We start from the raw sequence: 26,721 nt of genomic DNA on the forward strand, positions 1-26,721 counted from the left end.
ACAATTCCATCCATGAAGCAATGTGCAGCGTGGAATAGATGTGCAGGTACTGTCAAACATTGCAAGTTACTGGGCTTGTGCCATCCAGCATTTCGTCTTGGAGAATCATGATCTAATCGTCAACATCCCCCAGAACTTGACTCACATCTGCTGTAAATATTACTTAACAACCACAGTGTTAGCATCCTGTTAATGAGAGGCTTGTGTCATGAGATGGCACTCCATCCTGGGTGCTCAGGAATGAAACACTAATCTCACTCCTGAAGGTGATAAATGGTTCTTAGAGGTCCTTCAAATTATAAAGTAAGAAAAAAAATATACTTTTACTAATCAACTTTCTCTACCTCTTCATCGACTTTTCTTTTCCTTATCTTTACTCCTCTTTTTTACTGAACTGCCCCTCACACTATTTCTTTCTCCATCCTTAAATCTCTTTGTTTATGGAGATGTACTATTGGTTCAGTTTTTCACATGACCATCCCTCTGCCTCCACAGATGCTGTCTGACTCACTGTTCCTCCAGCAGTTTCTTTTTTGCTATTTTGACCCTTTATTTATTTGCATTTCCAGAAAACTGCAATGCACAAAGTGCAGCTAGGAGGCAAGGAAAGAAATCCAGCTCACATCACAGACTGTGAGGTGCTCAATGGGAACAAACTATTGGGCCCTTATCTACAACTGGTTATTATTTTTAAAAATTCTCTCATGTAAAAAGGGTAAATATTTCCCTCAAAAAACATTGGCTTTGAGCAAGATTTTAAAACTGTATTAATTATACACATGGAAACTTACAAAAAAAGCATTTGACTCAATTAATGTTACTCTTCATGTTAACAAAAGATTAAGTTGCATTTACCCACACAGTTTCTATATTTTTAATATTTACATCTTTATCTACCCATTCATCTTAATCATGAATACTGCCCATCTTATATTTAACCATCTGAGTCATTCTAATTTAAATTATTCCCCCTCTCCCACACACAGAATCATAGAACAGTACAGCACAATACAGGCCCTTCGGCTCTCCACACATACTCTCTAAACCAGGCAGCGTCCTGGTAAATCTCCTCTGCACCCTTTCCAATGCTTCCACATCCTTCCTATAATGGGGCAACCAGAACTGGACAGTACTCCAAGTGTGGTCTAACCAGAATTTTGTAGAGCTGCATCATTACCTCGCGGCTCTTAAACTTGATCCCACGACTTATGAATGCCAACATCCCATAAGCTTTCTTAACTACCCTATCCACCTCTGAGGCAACTTTCAGAGATCTGTGGATAAGAACCTCCAGATCCTTTTGCTCCTCCACACTACCCAGAATCCTACCATTAACTTTGTACTCCGCCTTGGAGTTTGTCCTTCCAAAGTGTACCGCCTCACACTTCTCCCAATTGAACTCCATCTGCCACTTTTCAGCCCAGATCTGCATCCTATCAATGTCCCTCTGCAATCTTCAACAATCCTCCACACTATCTACAACACCACCCACCTTTGTGTTGTCTGCACACTTGCCAACCCACCCTTCTACACCCTCATCCAAGTTATTAATAAAAAATCACGAAAAGTAGACGTCCCAGAACCAATCCTTGTGGGACACCGCTAGTCACAGCCCTCCATTCTGAATGCACTCCCTCCACCACAACACTCTGCTTTCTACAGGCAAGCCAATTCTGAATCCACACGGCCAAGCTTCCCTTGATCCCATGCCCTCTGACCTTCTGAAGAAGCCTACAATGTGGAACCTTGTCAAACACCTTACTAAAATCCATGTAGATCACATCTACTGCACTACCCTCATCAATCTGTCTGGTCACCTCCTCAATGAACCCTATCAGGATTGTGAGACATGATCTGCCCTTCACAAGGCCATACTGGCTGTCCCTGATCAGACCATAATTCTCTAAATGCTCACAGATCCTATCTCTAAGAATGCTTTCCAACAGCTTGCCCACCACAGACGTAAGGCTCACTGGTCAGTAATTCCCTGGACTATCATTGTACGCATACTTACTCATCCCTGGTGTAGCAGGGGTAGGGGAACATCTGGACATAGTTCCCAGGCTCCACCACATCATGGCCCACAAATGTATTGATAATGGCCCGTTCCATCATATCTAGAATGGAAGAAATAGGGTACATTAACCTTAAAATAACATCACTCTATATCAGCTAACAGTTGCAGGAGAACATAGTGTAAACAGAAGTGGCTGAACGTTCAATGGAAAAATACACCATTGATGGAAAAAGAATTATGCTCAACTTCCAATCAAATTAAAACTTAAAAAATACAACTTGTACTGATATAAAATTGTTGTCTTATATATAAACAATACAATGTTTTATTAATGAACAAGGATCATGCAATTTTATAATTTCCCAGATCCATTAAGGTGGCTCAATGAGTTAAGAAACCATAGCTGTGACTTTAACATGACTTTAACCCACGAGAGGTCCCATGTATTCAAGGTGTCAGATGGGAAAACTGTCCAAAAAAAAGTGTAAAGGACATAATGATAGGCAAGACGTGAGGTAATGGGAAAGTGAGTTAAGATCTCAATTCCTCCTGCAAATACATCCAATGCAACTGTGTTGTCATAATGCAGAGAAAGGACTGAGGTTTCAAGGTCAAATAGCCAACTGTACTGAAGTTCAATGCTCAGCTTCCTTGAAAAATTGCTGCTTACATCTCATACTGGTGCCCAGCTGATTCAACAACAAGTAGGTTATATATTAACAATTACAAATTTGCTAGATTGTCAGAGGACTAGGGAGAAGTCATGAAAGCCAAAAATTGCAGATGCTGGAAATCCAAAATAAAATCAGAAAATGCTGGAACACTCAAAAGGTCAGGAAGCACCTGTACAAAGGGAAACAGTTAATAGTTCAGGTCCACGACCCTGATAAAGAGCTCTGGATCTGACACATTAACTGTTTCTATTTCCACAGATGCTGCCCGACTTGCTGAGTGTTTAGAGCATTTTTGGTTTTTATATTAGGGAGACGTCATGCCAGCTTCCAGTAAGACTGCAAAAAAAAAACCCTGTAAACCTGCAGTGACCCACAAGTAAAAATAGAAAGAGAAGCAGCATGACCAGCAAAGTGTTTGGAATATAAAACAGGAGTGTGCTAAACAGCAGAGGTGATGACGTGAGACAGTAGGTGGATAAAAATGTACTGAAGGAATACAAGAAAGAACACGACAAGCCATGTGGTCAAAGGAAGAAGATCGGTATAAATGGAACGTTAAAACAAAAACAGTAATTAATGTTCACATCTTAAACTCTGCACCAGTTCAAAGTTTCACCAGAGAGCAGACATGGGAAAAAAAATGCCATTAACCAACATGCATTGTCACTTAGTGCTCAGAGTCATACAGCAGAGAAACAGGCCCCTCAGCCCACTGTGTTCATGCTGACATTCCAGCATCCATTTATACTTACCAGCACTTGGCCCATGATCTTTTATTCAAATGCCGGTCTGGATGCTTCTTAAATATTGTGACTATACCCGTTTTTCCCTCAGGCAGTGCATTCCAGATTTCAACAACCTTCTGGATGAAAAGGTCCTTCTTCAGATCCCCCCTAAACCTCTCACTCCCTTACCCTCAGTCTATGCCCTCTAACTTTTGAGACCTCAGTTCTTATTATCTAAGTAATGTGGTCGAAGATTCTACCTTAGCAGAAATCTCTTTATATTCAGGTTGAAAAATTCCCATAAACTAGGGCCAAATCATCACTAGCTGGGGTCCAGCACCAGTTTCACATGAGGCATACAGGTTGCAACATCACGTGAGATGGGATAAGCATCTGTCACACAAATGCACACAAAGAGCTTTCCTCTGTGAGAGTGGAATCTGAAGAGTAAGTGTCTCAGAGAGTGAGAGGAGATGACTGGAGGAGTCCAGTGGAGAGGAGTGGCATATGGTGAGGAATTGATCAGATAAGCTTGGTCAAGGTCAGAATCAGGTTTATTACCACTGACATATGTTGTGAAATTTGTTGTTTTGTGGCAGCAGTACAGTGTAAGACATAAAAACTACCATAAGTCACAAAAATAAATAAATAAATCGATAGATAGTGAGAAAGAGGTGATGAATGAATATCGGCAGGGAAGGGTTGTAGGAGTAATCATGAACAATGCAGAGTTAAAGAAGGATACAAATAAAGTTAATCAGACTGTTGTTTGATGTCACTATGCTGGCCCAGTGGTCTCTAATGGTATCTGTGTCAACTACACAGAGAGATTGAAAGCCAGGTAATGTGTATGCTGCACAATTAACAGTCACGGTTTTGATAACGTTTTGTTCTGGAATGCACAAAATGTTGTGTGCATGGTAATTTTTCTGGCACAACATTTTCTTCTTGGATTTTACAACAGTAGCTACACCATGAATAATAGACTTGAAAATTTAAGCCACACCCAAGAATGAAAACTACTTGAGTGGAAATATTTGCATTCTCCTCCAAAAAAAAGCTAACTTTCCCCAATTATCACACAAATTGCCCTTAAACAGCATACCAACTAACTGATGCCCTCTCCTTCTGCCCATCACCCACACACTCCTCCCACCAGTTCCCCTCCCCACCTCCCTCCCTTTATTCCATGCTCCACCACTGTCTCCTATCAGATTCTGTCATCTTCAGCCCTTTGTCACCTCTACCTATCACCTCCAAGCTCCTGACATCATTCCCACTCTCCCCCTCCCTCCCCTTCATCTGCCTATCTCCCCCCTCACCTGGATCCATCTATCACTTGCCAGCTCTTGCTCCACCTTTTTTATAACTGGATTTCCGCCCTCTCAGTCCAGATGAAGGGTCTCAACCCGAAACATCGACCGTCCATTTCCCTCCATAGGTGCTGCCTGACCCACTGAGTTTTGCCAGCACTTTGTATGTTGCTCTAGATTCCAGCATCTGCAGTCTCTTGTGTCTCCAACTGATGCTTGGAAATATGCTCAGACATGCATTAAACATTGGCAGTTTTGTGGTTTGAAAAGATCCATTAAACACAGATAGAAGAAAGGTTTCATTTCCTTTCCCCGATCAGAAATTCAACAGGCTACACTTGATTAAAAAGCCACACCACATTTTCCGTGGACCCACCTTGAATCCAAACAAACCCATACAGGAAATAGAATCTCCCTCCAGTGTTTGGGCCTGGCCTCCAGTAGGCCCTGCGGATCTCATTGGTCTTCTCAGTAAAGCTGGAGTTTTGGCGGATCTTCAACATGACATGAGGAGGCAGAGTGCCATCCTCCTTGGTCTGAAATATTACACCTTGAGGATGAAACATAAATATTTTCATTGTCTTTTTAGCATAATTTTTTTCTCAGAATTGGAACAGAGCTTCTATCACATTCGGGTACAATCATACCGCCTTACAAATATACAGGAAAAATATATTTTAAAATTATTTCAGTGAAACTGTGCACAATTTATGGATGGTCTGTTTAATGATTTCAGGTGTAGCTGTGATTACAAAATTCAGGTCCAGGTTCTAGTCAGTGATCAGATGCCTGGAGGTGATTGAACCCAATGTATGTATGAGAAGTAATTTTACAATCCAGGGCTGATGAGATGGTTTCCTTGGTTCTCATTCTAATCGTTCTTAGATGTTGAATGGCATTCGTGTGTGCAATTGTTTAGTAATGTAATTAGTTGGCACCGGTTTTTCCACTATTTAATAAAATTATTCTTTCTTGTTGGCAGACATTAGAAGGTGTACTAAAATCAGGAGCACAAAACATATATAAATAATGCAAAGAATGTTATTGAGGAGGCAGTTTGTTCCAAACCATTTGACAATTCTTTTACACATACTCCCCATAGACAGTGATTATCTTGCTAAATGCCATCACCCATCCTATCTTGATGCAGAACAGCTGATATATGCAAATTTCAGAACCCTTTTTTAATGACTAAATTATATTATCTACTGATGCATGGAATTTATGTCCTTTCCCCTAATAGTCATCTCTATTTACCCCAGCTAAACAATGAACATCTACATTAAACGCATGAATTAGGAGCAAGAAAGCCTAGTCAGCCACTCACGCCAGGTCCACTATTTAATAAGATCATAGCTGATATGATTATATATCAGCTATGACATTACATTCCCATCTTCCCCCAGTAATTTCATTCCCCTTGGTTATCAAGCATTTCTCTACTTGTCTTGAAAATATTCCAAGACTTTGTTTCCACTGTCCTTCGAGGAAGAGAGTTCCAAAGACTCACCACTCTCAGAGGAAAAAAAAACTTCCTCGCCACCTTAAATGGGGGAAACCTCGTTTTAAACAGTGACTCCCTTCTAGTTTCTCCCTCAAAAGGAAACTTCCTCTGCATATCCACCTTGCCAAGACCTCTTGCAATTTTACATATTTCAATCTCTTTTAAACCCCAGGGGAGACAAGCCTAGTCTATCCAACCTTTCCTCACAAGACAACCACCCATGCCAGGTATTAGTATGGTAAACTTCTCTAACCTTCTGTGAACTGCTTCCAATGCATTAGCATCCTTTCTTAAATAACAAGACTATCACTGCATAAAGTACTCCAGATGTTGTCTCACCAATGCCCAGTGTAACTGAAGCGTAACCTCCATACTTTTGCATTCAATCTCCCTCACAATAAATAACATTCTGCAAGCTTTATTAATTACTTGCTCTCTTTGCAAACTAGAATTTTGCTGGTCATGCATTGGGACACTCAGATCCCTCTGGGTTACACTCCCATGGACACAGGACAGCTATTGGTTCCTCAACTCAACTGGTTGTTATTTAAAGTCAAGTCAAGTCAACCAAGACCATCAAACACCTACATCCCATCAAACCAAGTGACTCCACAAGATGTATATTGAATAAAAGCCTCGTGAACCATGAGCTGCTTGAATCATGGTTCAAACAGCATCTGTCTTTTTGTGCCTATGATTCCTCAATGGGCCACATTCATAGTTGCATTGCTTCTAGGAGGTCCTGGTGCTGGTCTGGCACTTCTCCTCAGGCAGCCCCTCAGCCTAACACAGCTCCTTGAGGGTCCAACTGATTGGCACAGTCTTAACAAAGCTGCCACCCAGAAAACACTAAAATGAGAAGAGTGCATTGTGATAACTCTCTTGAAATTGGATGCAGCATCCGGTATGAGTGAGGAACAGATTCTACGAAAAATATGCGAGGGCAAAAAGCATACTCAACCAAATAACTTACACCCAAATATTGCCAAATTGAAATGGAGTAGTTTGTGGCAAACAAAATGCCTCCATGCCACACAAGCTTACAGTGCAGGAGATCATGTGACCCATTAAGAAAGTTATGCAATTCTTCTCACACCTCTGTTTCTCCTATTTCCCATTTTTTTTCCTTTTTGAGAGATGAGGATACAACTCATCCAATTATACAAGTCAAACCTTTTAGCATGCATGGTCAATACTTCATCACCCCTTCAAGGCAATGCAGTACAGATCATAGCAAATTAATCTGTAGAAGATTTTCTCCTCATCTCATTCTGGTTCTTTCACCTGACACCTTACATCTGGATCCTTTGGCTATTGACTATTCTGTCAGTGGTAACAGTTTCCTCCTATTTGCCTTTTCAATGTCCTCACATTGGAAACAAGACTGGCAGGTGTCAGGAACCCTATCTGCTGCTCCAATTTTAATACTGATGTGAACAGCTTTACGGAAGGGAGGGAAGAGGAAAATCCACTGTTTGTTATAACCATGTTTAAACCGACTACATTGTAACAAAAGCATAGCTACATGTATAAAATACTTACTGGCAAACACTGTGACATTTTCCTGATATGCTTGGTTTAAGGTGTAGTTCACTATACTCTCCTCATTGGGGAAGCCCTTAAAAATGTCCACACTCACCTGTAGAAACAGTGAACAAAATTATTAATGTAATAGCAATGCACTAAGAACATGGTTACTGTTTCCTAAAATCTCCTTCAGCTTAGAACATAGAACAGTACAGCACTGGAACAGGCCCTTCAACCCACAATGTCTGCGCTGAACATGATGCCAAATTAAACTAAATCTCTTCTGCCTGTACATGATCCATATCCCTCCATTCACGTGTCTATTTAACAGCTCTTAAATGCCACTATCGTATCTGCTTCCACCAATGCCTGTTCCAGGTACTCACCACTATCTGTGTAAAAACCCCTGCCCCAGAACATCTCCGTTAAACTTTCCCCTTCTCAGCTTAAATGCATGTCCTCTAGCACTTGACATTTCTACCCTAGAAAAAAGATTCTGACTGTCTGCTCTATCTATGCCTCTCAGAATTTTATTAACTTCCATCAGGTTTCCCCTCAGCCTCCGACACTCCAGAGAAAACAAGCCAAGTTTGTCCAACCTGTCCTTATAGCTCATACCCTCTAAATCCAGGCAGCATCCTGGTGAACCTCTTCTGCACCCTTTTCCAGAGCCTCCACATTCTTTTTGCAATGGGGCAACCAGAATTGCATTGACAGGTACCAAATGTCACTTGTCCCCAATGGGTCAAATCATCAATCCCTGGATAAACAAGGTACAAACACCTAGTCCACCCTGAGAAAACGTGAAGGTCAGCACTACCTTCTGGAGAATCACAGATCAGTGGGCTAAGAAACTACTTCAGCACAGGGTTAGACAAGAAGAAAAACAGAAGTCATCTCTGTTTAATCAGTTGATTACAAGTATCCATGCTGCCTGGAAGAAGTTGCATGTCTGTTAGTGGAGTCAGGGTTTAATATGTGACTGACATTCCATATAACCTACCAGTTAAAGATAAACACAACAAACAAGAACACTGACAAGAAAAACATATTGTTCAAAGATGATCCACCAGTAAATTAATGTACATATCAGGGTCCCTACTATACATGCTAAATCATCTAAAATTTATGCTTTATTTGGTGACTTATGACACACATCTATACTTTACTTATTTTTTTCCTAATACCATTAAATAACCTTGCTCCTCACTCATTTTCATTTCTACTCTCTGGTTCTACACGTTTGTTGCAGTTGATGCAATAATTGGATTAATCTTTTCTGTTGTTAAACAGACTCATTATTCTGCAATAAAAACAGAAAATGCTGGAAATTCTCAGCAGGTCAGGCAGCAACTGTGGAAAGAGAAACAGAGTTAACCTTTAAGATCAAAGACCCATCATCAGAATTGGAAGTATAAAGTAGTATTAAATTGCAGAGAAGGTCAGGGAGGAATGGATAGGACAAAGGGAATACTCCACAGAGATTAATCACAGGATATAAATCTAGGAATCAAATGTTATCAATGATTCTCTGAGGCATGAGCCCACCAGTTTAACCCACTGCTTGCGTTCTGACCTTGGACATAAACTGGATCCAGCCACAGGCTGCGTTATCGATGGTATCCAGTTGCTGGAGCAACGTGCTGGAATTTGGCATGGAGAAGTTGCTGTTGATGAAATTCCTGATGATGTCGCTATCAGAGGCATTCAACACTTCTGGACGCCTCTTCAAATCAGAGGTAAACTGTAACATGAAAATAAATGGAAGCAAATGCTTAGTAGTGTACAGATGTGTCTCACCAAGCTTTAGGTCCTACTTCTGTAGTTCTAGGATGAATTCAACACAGAGAATGTAAACATTTGGAACAATCTTCCACAAACAGCAATTGATGCAAGTTAGATGTTCATTTTAAAGCTGCAAGTGATAGATTTGTGTCAACCACAGGTGTAAAAGGATATTGAGGAGAAGGCAGGTGTGTCGAATTAGATCACAGATCAACTGTGGTCTCACAGGTTGATGAAAGAGACCTGAAAACTAAACGACCTTCTGCTGTTGCCATGTTCCCAAATGACAAAATGACTCTCTAAGAGGCAGCGCATTAGCAGAAAAATTGGTAGGTGAACGTTTCGAAATCAAAGTCACCACAGGGAATTTATTTGAGTATTATGATGTTAATTTTGGTGTTATTCAAAATAACTGGTGCAAGCCTGATTAGAAAATATATCCCTTTAAATTTTATTCTCAGCATTTGCCAAATTTTCTCCTTAAAGGTTCAAGTTATACCAATATCTCAGCCACTGTCAACAGGGATAAAGAAAAATACCGTGGTACTGCTACTGGTATTGGTTTATTATTGTCACTTGTACCGAGGTACAGTGAAAAGCTTGTTTTGCATACTGCTCAGACAGATCAATTCATTACACAGTGCACTGAGGTAGGACAGGGTTAAAAATAACAGAATACAGAGTAAAGTGTCACAGCTGCAGAGGAAGTGCAGTGCAGGTAGACAATAAGGTGCAAGGTTACAACAAGGTAGATTGTGAGGTCAAGAGTCTATCTCATCATATAAGGGAACCATTCAATAGTCTTATCACCGTGGGATAGAAGCTGTCCTTAAGCCTGGTGGTATGTGCCTTTAGGCTCCTGCATCTTCTGCCTGATGGGAGAGGGGAGGAGAGAATGACCTGGGTGGGTGGGGTCTTTAATTATGCTGGCTACTTCACCAAGGCAGCGAGAGGTTATAGACAAGAGTCCATGGAGGGGAGGCTGGTTTCCATGATGTGTCCACAACTCTCTACAGTTTCTAGCAGTCCTGGGCAGAGCAGTTGCTGTACCAAGCTATGATGCATCCAGATAGGATGCTTTTTATGGTGCTTTGATAAAAGTTGGTGAGTGTCAAAGGGGACATGCCAAATTTTATTAGCCTCCTGAGAAAGTAGAGGCACTAGTGAGCTCTCTTGTCCGTGGCATCTACATGGTTGGACCAGGACAGGCTATTGGTGATGGTCACTCCTAGGAACTTTAACCTCTCAACCCTCTCGACCTCAGCACCATTGATGTAGACAGGTGCATGTACACTGCCCCCTTTCCTGAAGTCAATGACCAGCTCTTTTGTTTTGCTGACATTGAGGGAAAGGTTGTTGTCATGACACCATATCACCTAGCTCTCTATCTCCTTCCTGTGCTCCGACTCATCATTATTTGAGATCTGGCCTACTACAGTGGTATCATCTGCAAAACATGTAGATGGAGTTAGAGCAGAATCTGGCCACACAGTCGTGAGTGTATAGGGAGCAGAGTAGAAGGCTGCAAATGCAGCCTTGTGGGGCACCAGTGTTGAGAATAGTCGTGCTGGAGGTGTTGCTGCCTATCCTCACTGATTGCGGTCTATTGGTCAGAAAGTCAAGGATCCATTTGCAGAGGGAGGTGTTGAGTCCCAGGTCTCGGAGTCTGGTGATGAGTTTGCTTGGAATTATAGTGTTGAAGGCAGAGCTGTAGTCAATAAACAATAGTCTAAATTTTCTAAACAATAGGTGTCGTTACTGTCTAGATCCTCCAGAGATGAGTGTAGGGCCAGGGAGATGGCTTATCCACTGTAGACCTGTTTCGGCGGTAGCCGAATTGCAGTGGGTCGAAATTTTCTGGGAGGCTGGAGTTAATGAGTGCCATGACCAGCCTCTCGAAGCACTTCATGATAGTGGATGTCAGAGCCACCGGTCGGTAGTCATTAAGGCATGTTACCTTGTTTTTCTTAGATACGGGAATGATAGCGGTCTTCTTGAAACAGGTGGGAACCTCAGATTGAAGCTGGGAGAGGTTAAGTATGTCTGCAAATACCCCTGCCAGCTGATCAGCACCATATCTGAGGACACAGTCAGGGACACCATCCGGGCCAGATGCTTTCCTCAGGTTCACTCTCCGGAAGACTGATTTTACATCCTCAAAGGTGACCACAGGTTCAGTTGCATTGGAGGCTGTCAGGGTGGGTGGTGACAAACCAATCCCCTTCTGTTCAAAATGTGCATAGAATGTGTTAAGCTCATTGGAAAGGGATGTGCTGTTGTTAACTATGCTGCCCCACTTTGTTTTGTAGCCCGTTACAGCATGTAAGCCCTGCCACGATCGGCTGGTCTGGGACTCTGTGAATGCTAGAAACGCTCAGTAGGTCTGACAGCATCTAAGGAGGAGAAGCAAACAAAGTTAATCTTTCAGGTTGCTGACCTTTCATTAAAGTGATTCAAATGAAAGCTCACTGGCCTGAAACAAATTCTGTTTCTCCATCACAGATGTTTCCTGTCTTTCTATTTCCTGCATTTTCTGGTTTTAACTCATTTATGGTTTGTTGTTCTGTTTTGGTTCAAAGTTAAAGATAGGTGACAGTAAAGTGGTTCCTAGTTATCTATCAGTTTTTAAGAAAATGATTTAATTAAAAAAGACATTCCAGACTTTACTCCAAAATATAGCAGGTATTTAGACTGGACTAATCACAGTCATGCCTCTTTCTCCAAAGATCTTGAGTAAAAAAGTTTCAGTCTGGCCACTGTTGGTGAGGCCTTCCACACAGTGTGACTGGTGAAGGCCTCTGAGCAGTCAATCAACCCTATTGGGTATCTGGGATAACCAAGGCTGCAGCTCTGCTACAAGGAAAACCAGGACAACAGCTTGGCTGAGTGCCACTGACCAAACACAACAGCAGGCTCAGCAAGCAACACCTGGTCACCAAGGATGCAGTTGCTTGGTTTGGAATAGCAAATAAGTGAATGGTAAAGGAATCAAAATAAAAGTTATCTATCTTTCAATGGATTTGGAGTTCTCTGGCAAGGCCATCATTTATTGCCCAACCTTAAATGCTCTTGAGAAAGTGGCTAACCTTCTTGAACTGCTGCAGTCTTTTGTGGTAAAGCTATGGTTCTGTTAATTAATGAATTCTTGAATTTTGCCCCAGCAACAATGATCAGCACCATATTTCCCAATCAGGAAAGGGTGCAACTTGGAGGAGAACATGCAGATAACGTTACAATGTACCTTAGCCTCTTCTCTTTTTAGATGATAAAGTTTTTGGTTTGGAAGGTGCTGTTTGAGTAACCTACAGGGCGAGTTGCGGATGGCACGTACTGCAGCCCTGGTGGAGGGAATGAATACTTGGGGTGGGTGGGATATCAATCAAGTGGGCTGAATTGCCCTCGATATTTGAGCATTGTTGGAGTCACAATTATCCAAGCATGTGAAGAATATTCCATTACGTTCTTGAATTGTGCCATGAAAGGGATGGAAAACCTTGAGCAGTCAGAAGGTGACTCGTGTACCTCAGAATACTCGGTCTCTAAGCTGGTCTGGTAGTCTTGGCGTGTGAAAAGCAAGTCCAATTAATCTAGTGGTTAGTGAGGCCCCATGCTTCCCATCCCCAGAACACTGATAATGAGGGATTGGGCAATGATAACGTCCTACCGCCGAAACAGGTCTACAGTGGACGCCATCTCCCTGGCCCCACACTCATCTCTGGAGCATCTGGACAGTAAAGACACCTACGTTAGACTATTGTTTATTGACTAAACAACAGAGGGACATCAGTAGACTATCTCTTGTTGGGGATATTCATTGGACTTGGAATTGAATGCAGTAATTATCAGTGAACAACACCACTCCTGAACTTATGATGGAAAGAAGGCCTTTGATGAAGTATCCAAAGATGGTTGGTTAGGGCCCAGAACATGGCCCTGTATTAATGTCCTATAGATGTGATCTTAAGCTTCCAACAACAACTACCAGCTTTCTTTTTGCTAGATATGACCAGCTAGTGCAAAATTTAATGTTAATTTTACTATTGCTCCTTGATGCACATTTAAGGACAAGGGAACACGTGGGTCCTCTTCCGGCTGGAGGGACATAACTAGAGGAATACCACAGGGGTCAGTTCTTGGCCCTCAATTGAAGAGGAGGGAACAAAATGGAAGGTTTCCAAGTTTGCTGATAATACCAAAATAGCTGTGATGAGAACATAGATTCTGCATTGGGATAGAGTTGGATTGAGTGATTGGCTGAAAACTTGGCAAATGGAGTTTAATGTGGGGAAATGTGAGGTCATGCACTTCGGTAAGAGGAATCAAAAGGTAGACTATTATCTAAATGGAGAGAGACTGAAAATAAATTAAACTCAGAGGGTTCTCAGTGTTCTAGTGCATGAATCACAAGAAGTTAGCAGGCAGGTCCAACAAGTAGCTTAGAAAGCAAACGCATGTTGGCCTTTATTGCATAAGGGCTGGAGCTTCAGAATAGGGAGATTACAATTGTACAGGGTGTTAGTGGGGCCAAACCAGAAAACTGCACACATTTTTGGTTCCCTTATTTAAAAAAATGATATGGTAAACATTGGAGGCAATCCAAAGGAAATTCACCAGGCTGAGAGGATTGTCCTACCAAGACAGGTTAGACAGTTTGGATCTGTATTCCTTGTAGTTTAGAAGAATGAGGAGTGACCTTATTCAAACATATCAGATCAAAAGGGGGGCTTGACAGGGTAATGTCGAGGCGTTTTCACTAGTGGGAGAGTTGTGAACAATGGGACATAGTGATAAAGTAAGGGTCAGTCATTTAAAACTGAGGTATGTAGACATTTCTTCTCTGAGGGTGGTGAATCTCTGGAATTTTGTGCTGGATCGTGAGATATATTTAAGGTAGAAATAAATAAATATATGAAGGATTAAGAAAATGAGGATTATGTGTAACTGGCACAGGAGTCATGATCATATTCAACAGCAGGGCAGGCTTGAGGGGCTGAGTGGCTTACTCCTTTTTCTTGTGTTCTTGTTCTTGTAAACCATTCTTACTCACTTCTGCAATTCATTGCTTTTGTCGATAGAAGAATCAAGGTCATTATGAGACCTGGAGCCAAATGGCTCTTGTTTAACTGAAAATGAGCATTGCAGATCAAGTTTTGGCTGAGTGCCACTTGATAGCACTGCTGATCATAACTTCAATCACTTTTCTCATGATTACGAGCAGACTGATGGATGGTAACAGGCCAGACTGGATTAGCCCTACTTTTCGTAGACAAGACTTTCTTGGAAAGATGCAAGGCTGATCCCACAAAGAATCAAGTGTGTGTAGCTTCACCTTTGGAGAAATAAAAGCTATTTGGATCATTGACTATATATAAAAAGGTATGCTTTTAAAAAAATGATTCCTGGGAACAAAATTCAACTTTGACAGGGTACAGAAGAAATGGCTGGGATCGAATGCTACACATCAATGCATTACTAGAATGGAAATGAAAGTCGGGTGTGTAACAGGTCAACAATCCTCTTCTGCCCAGTTATCACACCCATCATTGCTGAATTTTACTCACTCCCTAACCATCCCAATCCAAATACATAATATGTAAATTATTAACAATTTAAGTTATTTTCAAACAAGTTAAAGCTTCTCATTGGGATACAAATAACTGGCACTTTTTTTTAATAAATAGAGACTTCTCACATTTAGCCATCCCAGTGGACTTTAGAAGCTGCAGAATGGAGAATGATTAGATGCTGAATATTGTATTATACACCCCAAATACAATTATGAGACATCTGAAATCAAGCATAATTATGCAGCTTATTAACATAAACAGGAAGCAGTTGATCAGTGAGAAATTCACTGGCACTCAGTCAAATCCCAGCTGACTTCCTGAAGCACGATCTTGAGTCCAAATTTTATTCTATGCTTCTGATCTTAATGAGGACTATGATTAGTTCTGAGATGAAGGGAAATATCTGACAACATGTCTACTACATTAACAGATCCACAGATGGTTTGAGAGCATCCTGGATCAGTAGAAGGCAGAACATTCCTCTTATTCTATTATGATTCTTTGATGTGAAAAGCAATGATTTCCTCAAGGCAGTTTTCACTTTGATAATTTGCTTTCCATAATAAAAACAGTCCTACCATTGACAGCACCTAACAATGCAAAAGAAAGGAACTCCAATGCCCTTTGGCAGCTAGGGCCTGACACATCTTGGCAAATGCCATTATAAGCACTATTGTATCATGTGCGTTGAGAGAGTTACAGTTGGTTGCAGACTCGATTCTCACTCAGAAGGGCAGGCAGCATCCGTGGAGAAAAGCAGGCGGTCAACGATTTGGGTCAGGTCCCTTCTTCTGACCTGAAATGTTGACTGCCTGCTTTTCTCCACAGATGCTGCCTGGCCTGCTGAGTTCCTCCAGCATCATCGTGTTTTTCATCTAGATCCCAGCATCTGCAGTCCTTTGTTTCTCAGTCAGAAGGGCATGGATTTAAGAGCTCATTCACCACATAACCATTTATCATCTGAAACTTCCAAAGTTCATTGGGGTGGCTAAGTGAGAGAAAGATACATTTGTGTAAAGACGGCATCAATTAGGTTTACACCAATGCACAAAACTTAAAATTATTTAAAATTAATATCATAATATAGAAATCGGATAAGACAAGAACAATTTGCAAAAAAAACTATGCATAAAACAGACATATTTTGAAACGTTGGCCCCAGTTCCCATTGAAATCCCACCCATCAGGAACTTGCACCTGGATCTTCCTACCATAATTCACTCAAATGCCGATTTCCCTATTGCATTTCCTACTTGTGCTGACAACATTGGTGTGAATGGAGCCTATCATTTACTTACCAAGAGAAAGTGGATTAAGTGGTTGTGATTTACAGTCTTCATGATCAGCCCACACTTCAACAAGGAGTGAAACCTATGTGATTTCATTGGTGAAACCTGGTGAGTTAAAGGGAGCACAGGGACTGGGGCTCCCGTGTTTTAAAGGGAGTGTTGGAATCAGCAACCGGAATGCCAGATACTGAACCATCGGAATTTCCAAGCAATTGGATAGCAGACTACTGTAGCATCTTCACAAAGAACATTCTGAGGATGAACCAGCAAAACAAAGGGACCGAATAAAGAATTCAAAAGGTTAATGCAGGTAGCACGAGACAGCTTGCAATATTAATTAGCACCCATGGTTGTGATTGTTATCAATGGGATTGATTTCGTTACATTGTATTCTAGTCTTAGAGCTCTCAAACTTAATTTGACTTTGCTGCTAACCTACACATGTGGACTTATTTACAGCGTGCTTAAAATTAAATAGGGTAGCATCTGTAGCAACCAAGGGCTGTCTAAGAGGGTTTATTCAGAAAAGATCTTTGAAGCATCTTTATGCTTCAAAAATCTTTTCTGTTATAGGCAACATTTGTTGTTATAGGCAACAAATACTTTTGAGGGACTATGGATTTATCCTCCCAATTCACAAATGGTTAAACAGAAAATTTTGGAGGTAAAAGGTATAACTGCAGAAAGCTTTTAGGAAAGAATCTGAGACTTCAAAAGGGAACAGTAAATGGTTAGGCCTTATCGTGGCAGACTTAACCAAGAAAAATGGTTCGCATTGGACAAAGATGGCACAAGTGGTCAGTCAATGAGAAGGACACAGGAACTATATCAGGAACTATATCATGCACCATAGTAAAAATAGGGATAAAGAACAGGAGGTACAAACATCACCAGGAGTCAATGATCTATTGATGCAACTCAAGTAAGCACATTTGGATCAAAATGACCAGCTGAGGAATAATTGTACAGAGTAACTATCAGCTAAGTTGGGGATCTCTCAGAAGAATGGTTCAAGTGATGAATAATAGTCAGAGCATTAATAGTACTGGTTGAAATTATAACACACAAACCTGAATAAATTTACTTGATTAAAGTATCTGAGTCATAAATCACAAAGTTAAACTTCTATTAGGGACAGAAGCATTAGAAAGAAATGTGGCTTGATGTGGAAATGCCACAACATCGAGCCAGTCAGTAACTCCCACCCTCACTGACAAGTTGCCAGCTCTTTTGCAGGGAATGCATTAAGATTCATGGTTCGTATTTTATTTTATATTAATATTGAGAAATATAAACATTTTATTATTAGATATTCCTCATTGTTTCCATTGAGGAACACCAAGTTCTCCCTTACTTGGGTAAACCTTATTCAGTAACCATGAAATGCTTCAGTATATGTGTTTAAAAAAGATTCTGACTTAGTATGTCATCTATAGAAGCCACACCATATCAGTATGTGCAGGAAGATCTGGCACAATTAGTTAAAGCATGACTTTCTTCCTTACTCCATCCAAACTTCATGGTTAGCTGACTTCCATCAAAGCCTTAGTTACATGCTTCAATTCACTGCCGGAACCACCTGAAGGCTGCGGACCTCATGAATCTGAACATCTCTCCCAATTGAGCACTTTAGCCGTAAGTGAATATAAAGACAATGCATACAATCTTAAGTATCTGAATTTAGTTACTACAAATTTCCATTTCCCTTATTTGAGTCAGGAAATTTGAGTCCTGAAGGTTAACATGTATCACAGGATGGATCATCTTATGCCAGGAATAAAGAGAACTTGGCTTCAGTTTTCTTTTGCAGAACAATAAGTTTAGAAACCCTTGAAGTCAATGCAGCAACACAAATGGAAATTGTGCAAACCCTGGGAATAGCCTGTACAGTAATTAAAAAGTCTCAGAAACATGAACAAGGATGGAAGGAGAATGTTGCATTTGTATAAATCCCCACCATGTAAGGCTGAGCCAAGGCACTTTCGTTAACGAAGTACTTTTGAAGTGTAGTCAGTGTTAAAAACACATGGATCACAAGAGGTCTGAAACAAATAGCAATGAGATCAATGACCAAATACGTTTCTTCTGTAGTTTGCTATGGAGGGATAAATGTTGGCCGCTACACATGGAGAAATCCCTCGTCTTATTTGCCATGGTGTTGCAAGCATTTTTATATCTGATGAGCTGACGAGGACCTTGGTTTAATAGCACTTCACTAAGTAACACAGCATCAGTTGAGATTAAGTGTTCAAGTCTCAGAGTGGCATTTGAACCCATAGAACTTTGTAATTGCTAACACTGATCCAAGTTGAATACATCCTGAGATGACCAGATTGTTTGCCTCAAGTCACAAGACCATCTTTTGGAAATTATGACAGAGGCTCACTGAAGGAGTACTTGAGTGTGTGCCCTGGAAATGTGACAGCATGAGTATAAAGACTCCGGTGGGTGATAAAATTTGTTGCATACTGTATATCTGTGAATGTGGCTGTACAAAAAACAGGTAAGGGCATGTCAGATCAAAGAAAGGTAGGTCACAATAAAGCTAGGCTTCAGTGTTCCAATGCCCAAATAAATGATCCATATTAATTAGCAAGGCTTAATCATTAAGAATGGTAATTAGGTAAAGTACTGAGGGATGCCGGAACCCTCCAAATTGGTCCCCACCAAGAAGTCACCACTGTTGCAAGTCCAGGTGAGAAACAATTGGAGAAGTATGATATAAAAGGAATCTCGCAAATGTTAAGGTATCTTAAAATGCCCTTATCAATTATTTAATGCAACAGAGAATATTCTTTTCCTTCGAAACCTTCCTGTAGCTTTGTTCCTTGAAGTGATTCAACTTGAAGTACTCTGGTTTAAAAAGTCTTTTCAGTGTGTTGATAAATGCAAATTTGGATTGATGCAAAACTTGTTTGTAACTGTTTTCACTTCACAATTTTTTTTTAATATAAGATAGCCCAATCTGTATTATGCAATTCTGGGCCATGTTAATGGTGAATAGGGAACCATTCATTCTGAATGGCTGAAAGGATTAGTTTAGTTCCTGATGACAGGGGATGAGTTTCATTTGGAGTTTCCAGTGACACTGATGACTTGCCCTAATTGGTAATATAAATGGTTTTCCAGTCAGCATATAAATTGGTGTCAACCCCTGCTCATTTTGCTTAATAAAAGTGTTACATTGGTCGCCAGTTGACAGAAATGCGGCAGGAAAGCACTGAACCTTGTCTGCCATCCTGTATTCAAGTAGCTATTATAAATAGATCAAGCTTATGATTGCACATACTTGCTGTAGCCAGCTGATGCGATTCTGTAGCTTGCCTTCTTCCAGAAAAGTGCGGATTTCAGAGGAAATGTTCAGCCAAACTCTGGCATAATGTGTAACATTTCCAACAAAAGCAAACGTTTCATTAGCCTGGAGAAAAAAAGCAAACAGATTAATCACATTTTGAAGAATAACTGGAATGCTCACATACACTTCTCAGTTGCTGACATCTAAAAGCAACAATGTGCTCAAGGACATTAAAATGGAAGAGTTGGCAATATTGTACCTGGTGAAGACCAAGCACTTCCTCTGTCTGGGGGGGGGGGGGGGGGAGACAAGAGCAGATACTACACTGGGCTGTTCTCATCACCATCAGGTATTTGATTATATAGTCTGCCCATTCAACCAGGCAATGTAGAAATATAGAGCAGATACAGTCAGGATAAGTCACCATGAGTAAAGCAGCAGATTTATTGTGCTGTGACATTCCATGATAAATGGTACAATTTCCAACAGATAGCAGTTCCCCTGCTGCTCCCACTGTTCACTGTCAAAAGCATGATTTAAAGTGTAGGTGTTCTACATTTCTCTGCCCGAGACCGACACAGTAACCAATCCATCTTTGAGTTACCAATGGACTCTGCACATCAATATGGTTCAGAAGTGGAGTGCTGATAAGCAGGGCAGGCATGTGTGCAGGTTCAGCCATTGCTGTAAATGCAGGAAAACGTCTTCATCTATAGTCTGGCAGAGAAAGATGAACACTGGAATAAAATGTTTCGCATATATGATTTCATCATGTATTTAAACCACCATTTTGATTTTCTGTGTAAAAAAAAAATCTTACTTCATATCATCAACATTGTTCATTTTTATTCATACTTGTAAATGTAATATAAACTGGTAATTATACCTGCCTGTCAGTGTTGCCACCCAACCCCTTGGTGTATGTTGTAATGAAGTTATTATGTAAAGTTTAGTGCATAAGTTTTTTAAAATCGGTTCTACCTTCCTGCTTATTAAATCATCCACTCTAAAAGTTACAATTTGGATTATACAAAATTAGGATAAAATATGTATGATTTCAAAATGAAGACCATCTTACTTTGTTATTACTTGATCCAATTTATCTCAAGCTCTCGTGTTAGCTCATCTTAAGATTAACATGGTCTCGAAACATACTGGGCACCTTCAAATGAGACTGGTTAAGATTTGATTGCAGTTACAGTCTCAGTGAAAGAAAGCTGAATGGGATTGTCCCAGACTTTCAAAGCATCCCTGCCTATCATCAGTACCATTTCCAACTGCAGTGTGAATTTCAGGTAACATTTGCCGCACTCAACAATTCCAGTTTTTGTTTAAGAATAGTATGGTGGCAACACAAGAGGAATTGGTTATAAGGTGTCATAGCAACATAGGAGTTCTATCATCTTCCTGTCTGTGTTATTTGAATCTGGGTTAGGGCTGAACTTAATGTTGGGAAACAATCAATGTGGCATTGTGCAAGTTCAGTAAATTGGAGGGAAGATATTTTTGCGGTGAATTGTCCTTTATTTCAGAGTTGGGATCCTCTGCTTTCACCAACTATAATACTAATTCAACACCTAAAATTAGCACCTGCTCACTGCCAGCACCTGAATTAAATATTTTTTCATATCTTTTACTTCAAGATTCCATGATGAGGCATTCTATCATGTGGTTATTAAGTTTTAACAATTTCCTCTGCAATGTCTTTTGCTATATCTCAACAATAAGCTCCCATCCCTCTGTTCCAGGTTTCTAACTGTATGAGTAATTTTTCCGCCAGAACCAAATGAGATTGGTGAGGAGTTAGTGGGTGTTTACAACTCAAGAATTAATTTATCAGTCTCCTGATCTAAAACAAGGGAAACGTCATCAGATTAAAGATCTAATCTCTTACAAAAAATGCTTAATAAGCTCTTTCTACATTCCTCCATGCATTAATGACTAACAGCAATAACTTATGCACAATAACTTGCTAACTGGAAAATTTGTGGTCTGATTTGTGTATGTTTTGTACATTTATTTTCAATTTGCTTTCAGAGTTTCACAAGTTCCATTCACTGCCTATCATGGACATTGGCAACTGACCTGCTTCTTAGGTCCTTAGCTGCCAGAATCCAACTGGATGGTATCCATAAATGGGAGAGGGAGTTGGGGGTGAAAGGGAAGGAGTCAAGTGGTTGCACGTAAGAAAGAATGCAATCAAACAAAACTAACATTTATAAAGCACCTCCCAACTCAGCAAAGCTGGTGTTAAAGAAAAGCCTTGGGCCTTTGCATGACCCAAAGTGTTCTACAGTAAAACTTTTTGAAAAGTAATAGATTATCGAAATCTGAAGTAAAAGAGGAAATGTTGGTCATGCAGAATCTGTGGAGACAGAAACAGAATTAACCCTTCAGGTCCAGAACTTCTGACCGATACTTCTGAAAGCTGCCGCAGTTGTACTGAAGGGAACTCAACAACCAATTTTTGTAGAGCAGGGTCCCAGAAAGACCAAGGTGATAATGAACAGAGAATCTATTCTGAGCTGTTATTTGAGATATAATTATTGACCTGGTCCCCAGGAAGAACTCTTCTGCTTTCCTTCAAAATATTGCCATGAGATGTTTTACATCCATCTGGTAGCAAGGGCGCACTTGTACTTTACAGTCAGTTTCTCACAAGACACCACCAAAATGTATTGCAAAGGGACTTTTGGCATAGTCAAGCATGGAAAACGTTACCAAAGTTTTATGGCAAACGGTACTGATGACTTTTTTTTAGTGAAGCCTCATCAGAAAGATGGCACATTAACAGTGGTTGGGTTGGGTGGGCCACATCGTTTGTATGCCTGACACCAAACTCCGGAAACAAATACTCTATTCCGAGCTCTGTTGTGGGAAGAGATTCCCGGAGATGGGGAAAAGACATTCAAGGGTGTTCTCAGAGCCTTCTTGAAGAAGAACACCATTCCAGATAACCTCTGGCTCATGACCAGTCAAAGTGAAGGAGCATTCAAGAAAGCCATGCATATTCACAATGAAACATTAATAAGGATAGAGTGCATGATTTTAAAATAGTAATTTAACTACATCAGCATGTCCTAGTCCAATTATGCATCCACTGTTTCACTTGTGGACTGGATTGTTTTTAATTTTGATTCTGCATACAAAAGACTACTCAAGGCCAACTAGTAATGTTAAAACATTAGAATTGTTATAACATTTTCTTTGTTTACTGCAATTTAAGAACACATCTACTGCCTATCAAACAAACATAAATACCGATATAGATTTTCAGAAATCTTTCGGAGTAACCTGAACCACATACTTTATTTAACAGACCACGTAATGAATACAGGTTAACTTGCTGTTATTTAAATGCAACTGTTTTAATTTATGCAAAATAAACTATCATGTAAATAAAGACACAAGAGCTTGCAGATGCTGGGCCTGGAGCAACACACAAAACATTGGAGGAACTCAGTGGGTCAGGCGGCATCTATGGAGGGAAATGAACAGTCGACATTTCAGATTGTAACGCTTCATCTGGACCCGAAACGTCAAGTGTTCATTTCCCTCCTTAGATTGCCGCCTGACCTGCTGAGTTCCTCCAGTGTTTTGTGTGTTGTATCATATAAACAACATTTTAGCACAGGCATTAATCAAAACACAGAGGAAATTTAATCGCTTGAAACCAATAAAGATTAGATCATTTCCTTTAATACATCAGAGCAACTATGAGTGGTGACGTATGGGAAATCTAAAAAATATGGGCTTCAGTAGTGAAAACCAAATCCTCCTTCAAATGTACCATGAAGACCCTGTGTTTAGGTTAACTTAAAATGGAGGATTTTCCCCACAAGCATGAGGGCAATGAGGTAGCTCATAGATCACGGAATATTGAATCTTTAGCTTGCTAGGCTACAGGTAAAGGCAGAGACTAGCCAAATCATAAAGAATAGGAACAATGAATACAGCTTTTGCTCCACATTGCTCTTAAGTGACCACAAATAGATACTTAAACATGATTTTGGATGAGGGCAAAGCTGGGATCCAGCTGTAATGAGCTTCCCATCATGACATAAATACCCTGTTGATGCTCCCTGCCAAAGTTTTCACAGCTGGATAACCAGGGCTCGAGCAAGCAGAGAACAGGAAGGAACAAATTCCTACAGGGAGAGAGGACCAGCAATGAGGAGAGAAAACAAATAAATTATTTGATACGACAAGTTTTTGATTAGAAAATTTCTTCCAGAAATGTCCTGTGCAATCTGATGTTGATAGATATTTTGTAAATGGGAAATGCCGTGAAGTGAATCATCTACTGTAGTTTTACAGTCTTGACAAGATTTGAAGTACCTCCATAACAAGATATTGATGGTACAGGGATTTTTCCATCTCACATTGTGTCTTGATTACCTATTAAACAATTAACTTTTCACTGAAAGTATTGTTATGAAATTTAAAGCCATTCGCATGTCTAATAAGATGCAAAGCTGGACTTGAGGAATCAAACTGTGACTTCAGGAAACTGCCCAGCTGTATTGGGGCATCTAATAAGCAAGCTGCCTTCTGTCAAACAAACAACCGCATTGTGACATGAACACCGTCAGACAAAATGAATTTCCTTCAACCATATCTAACTGGAATGTCAATGCTGAAAGACAATAAACAAGTAAGACTGAACATTGAATACTGATGCAAAACAAATCAAGGAAGGAGAGGAAAGAGAAAAATGAAAGATGCAACAAAGAAAGAAGAGAGGGAATAAAAGGCAGAGATAGGAAGAAATGAACCAATTTATTCAACATCAGGACATCTCTAAATAATTCAGAGCAACAAAGGTACTAATGATGTATAGTCACTGATGAAATGGGTACACTGAGTAATGGCTAATGATGTATTTCCATCTGATATCATATATATTGCTTGTTGTGAAACTGCTGAGGAATTGAAACTAAGCGTCTATTACAGCAAAGATCCGAACACTTTAAGGCAGGTTAAACCACAAAGAAAACAAAGCAGCCAGCATTCATTTATCTCAAAGAAAGTGACTGATGCATAAATGACAAGAGAACTCCTACACAACCGTAAGATGCAGGTTCCACTGTCAACTTGTTCGCTACCTGAACTGTTTCTCTTGATTTATGTAACAATTATTGATCCAAACTTAGTAGTACATTTTCTGAGGAAATGTACGTGGATAGAAATTTACTGGGATAATTAGTTACTGGTGTTTAGAGTTCTTAATAGATAGGATGCAACTGATAGAACCTGGGGCTAAATAAAATTAAGAAAAGCTACTCAATCCTACCCCAGAATCAAGGCCTACTGTCGAGATACAATCTTATGCCATCTCTCATTCAGTCTGACATTAGTGTCCACTGCTCAGAGACAGACCTGAAATCTTTCTGGACCCATTTTGAATTGCCTGCATTCAGCTAGATAGTCTGAGGCCATCTTTATAGCTGACTTCCCTAAATGTAGCCATGTTTGAGACAAGGCACACCAATGTCACACTGGGTAGCAAAGCATGAGAAGGACACGCTGGTTACCGAAGGCACACCAGGGTCACACCCAGTACCAATGTCACACCCGGTACCAAAGGCACACCAGTGCCACACCTGGTACCAATGTCACACCTGGTACCAAAGCACACCAGTGGCACACCCGGTACCAAAGCACACCAGTGTCACACCTGGTACCAAAGGCACACCAATGTCACACCAGTGTCACACTGGCTACCTTAGCATTATGCTCCTGACCTCCATACACAAAAAGCCAAATGGCTGCTTCCGCCATGGATAAAATGCACCTTTACACTGCCTTCATCCACTACAGCCAAGTAGAAGTGTGTATGTTACCTGTATGCAATTTTTGGACACATTTTAATCTCTATTAATTCCGCAATATGAAAGCCCTGTATAAATAGCACACTCTGTGGGTATGATTCACACTTTAGCCACTCTCTGGGTAAATGCATACCTGCAGATATCTGCATTCTTCTGAGTACTTGCAATTCCAGGGCTTGAGCCACTTTGGTACCTTTCAATATCAAACATCAACTTCATCTCTAAAAATCAAGCTTTCAAGACATTTGAATTTCAATATCCTTTCCCAAATCAATCAGAGTCTATGCAGCAGAGATCCCAATCACACACAACAGATCACGACTATCCATTTAACATTATTATCACTAGTTGCAATCTTTTATTTATTAATAACTAGACTACATGAAACTTCAGAACAAATCCATCATGGGGCACATTATCAATATAATTCAAATTATGTGGCATCTAATGTAGATTTTTATTTTTTTTGTTACATTACCACTTACACACATTTCACAAATGTGCCCAGACATTGTCAGATACGAAAGCAGAAATGTTCCATGAATAAAACTATTTTTTTTGTATTATATAGTGCAAGTTGTAAGATCTATAATTCTCAGGATCTTGCTGTTAGTGATCAGCTGAGGCACAGAGTGTGTCATTCCTGCTTCTGTATCAAGCTAATGATTCAAGCCTCACTCTTGAGAACTGTGCACATAGCAGCACTGAGGGAGTCCCACCTTACTGGAACTTTCAATTGAGACAAGACTCGTGTCCCCACTCAGGTGCCCAAACAGAGGCCGTGGCACAGTTTTGAATTACAGCATTGTCCCTCAGCTAACATCACAGTGGCACAGCAAGTAGAGCTGCTGTCCACAGTTCCCAAGACCCAGGTTCAATCCTGACCTCGGGTGCTTCTTTGTGGAGTTTGCATGTTATTCCTGTGACCACGTGGGTTTCCTCTGAGTGCTCTGTTTCCTCCCACATAAGGAAGAGAATGTACAAGGCATTGTTAGTAAGTTTGCAGATGGGTGGTATCGTGGACAGTGAAGAAGATCATCAGGAATCACAGTACGATCTTGATCAGCTGAGTAAGTGAGCCGAGGAATGGCAAATGGAGTTTAATCCAGGTAAGTGTGAGGTGTTGCATTTTGGGAAGGACTTGCACAGTCAACTGTAGGGTCCTGGGGAGTGTTGTAGAACAGAGGGACCAAG

General features: G+C 40.4%; 1 protein-coding gene across 2 annotated transcripts in view; it reads right to left on the reverse strand.

The window, feature by feature from the left end:
* abca2 (ATP-binding cassette, sub-family A (ABC1), member 2) overlaps positions 1-26,721 on the reverse strand; it is a 417,188-nt gene that overhangs the window by 130,707 nt on the left and 259,760 nt on the right. For both annotated transcript variants that reach the window (XM_052036764.1, XM_052036762.1), the window contains exons 11-15: positions 19,691-19,819; positions 9,337-9,504; positions 7,776-7,872; positions 5,106-5,279; positions 2,015-2,117 (exon numbers count right to left, since the gene is read on the reverse strand). In XM_052036764.1, coding sequence (XP_051892724.1) covers positions 2,015-2,117; positions 5,106-5,279; positions 7,776-7,872; positions 9,337-9,504; positions 19,691-19,819 — 671 coding nt within the window. The remainder of the gene's footprint in view (positions 1-2,014; positions 2,118-5,105; positions 5,280-7,775; positions 7,873-9,336; positions 9,505-19,690; positions 19,820-26,721) is intronic.

Source organism: Pristis pectinata, chromosome 23, assembly GCF_009764475.1.
Source record: "Pristis pectinata isolate sPriPec2 chromosome 23, sPriPec2.1.pri, whole genome shotgun sequence".
Lineage (NCBI taxonomy): Eukaryota > Metazoa > Chordata > Chondrichthyes > Rhinopristiformes > Pristidae > Pristis > Pristis pectinata.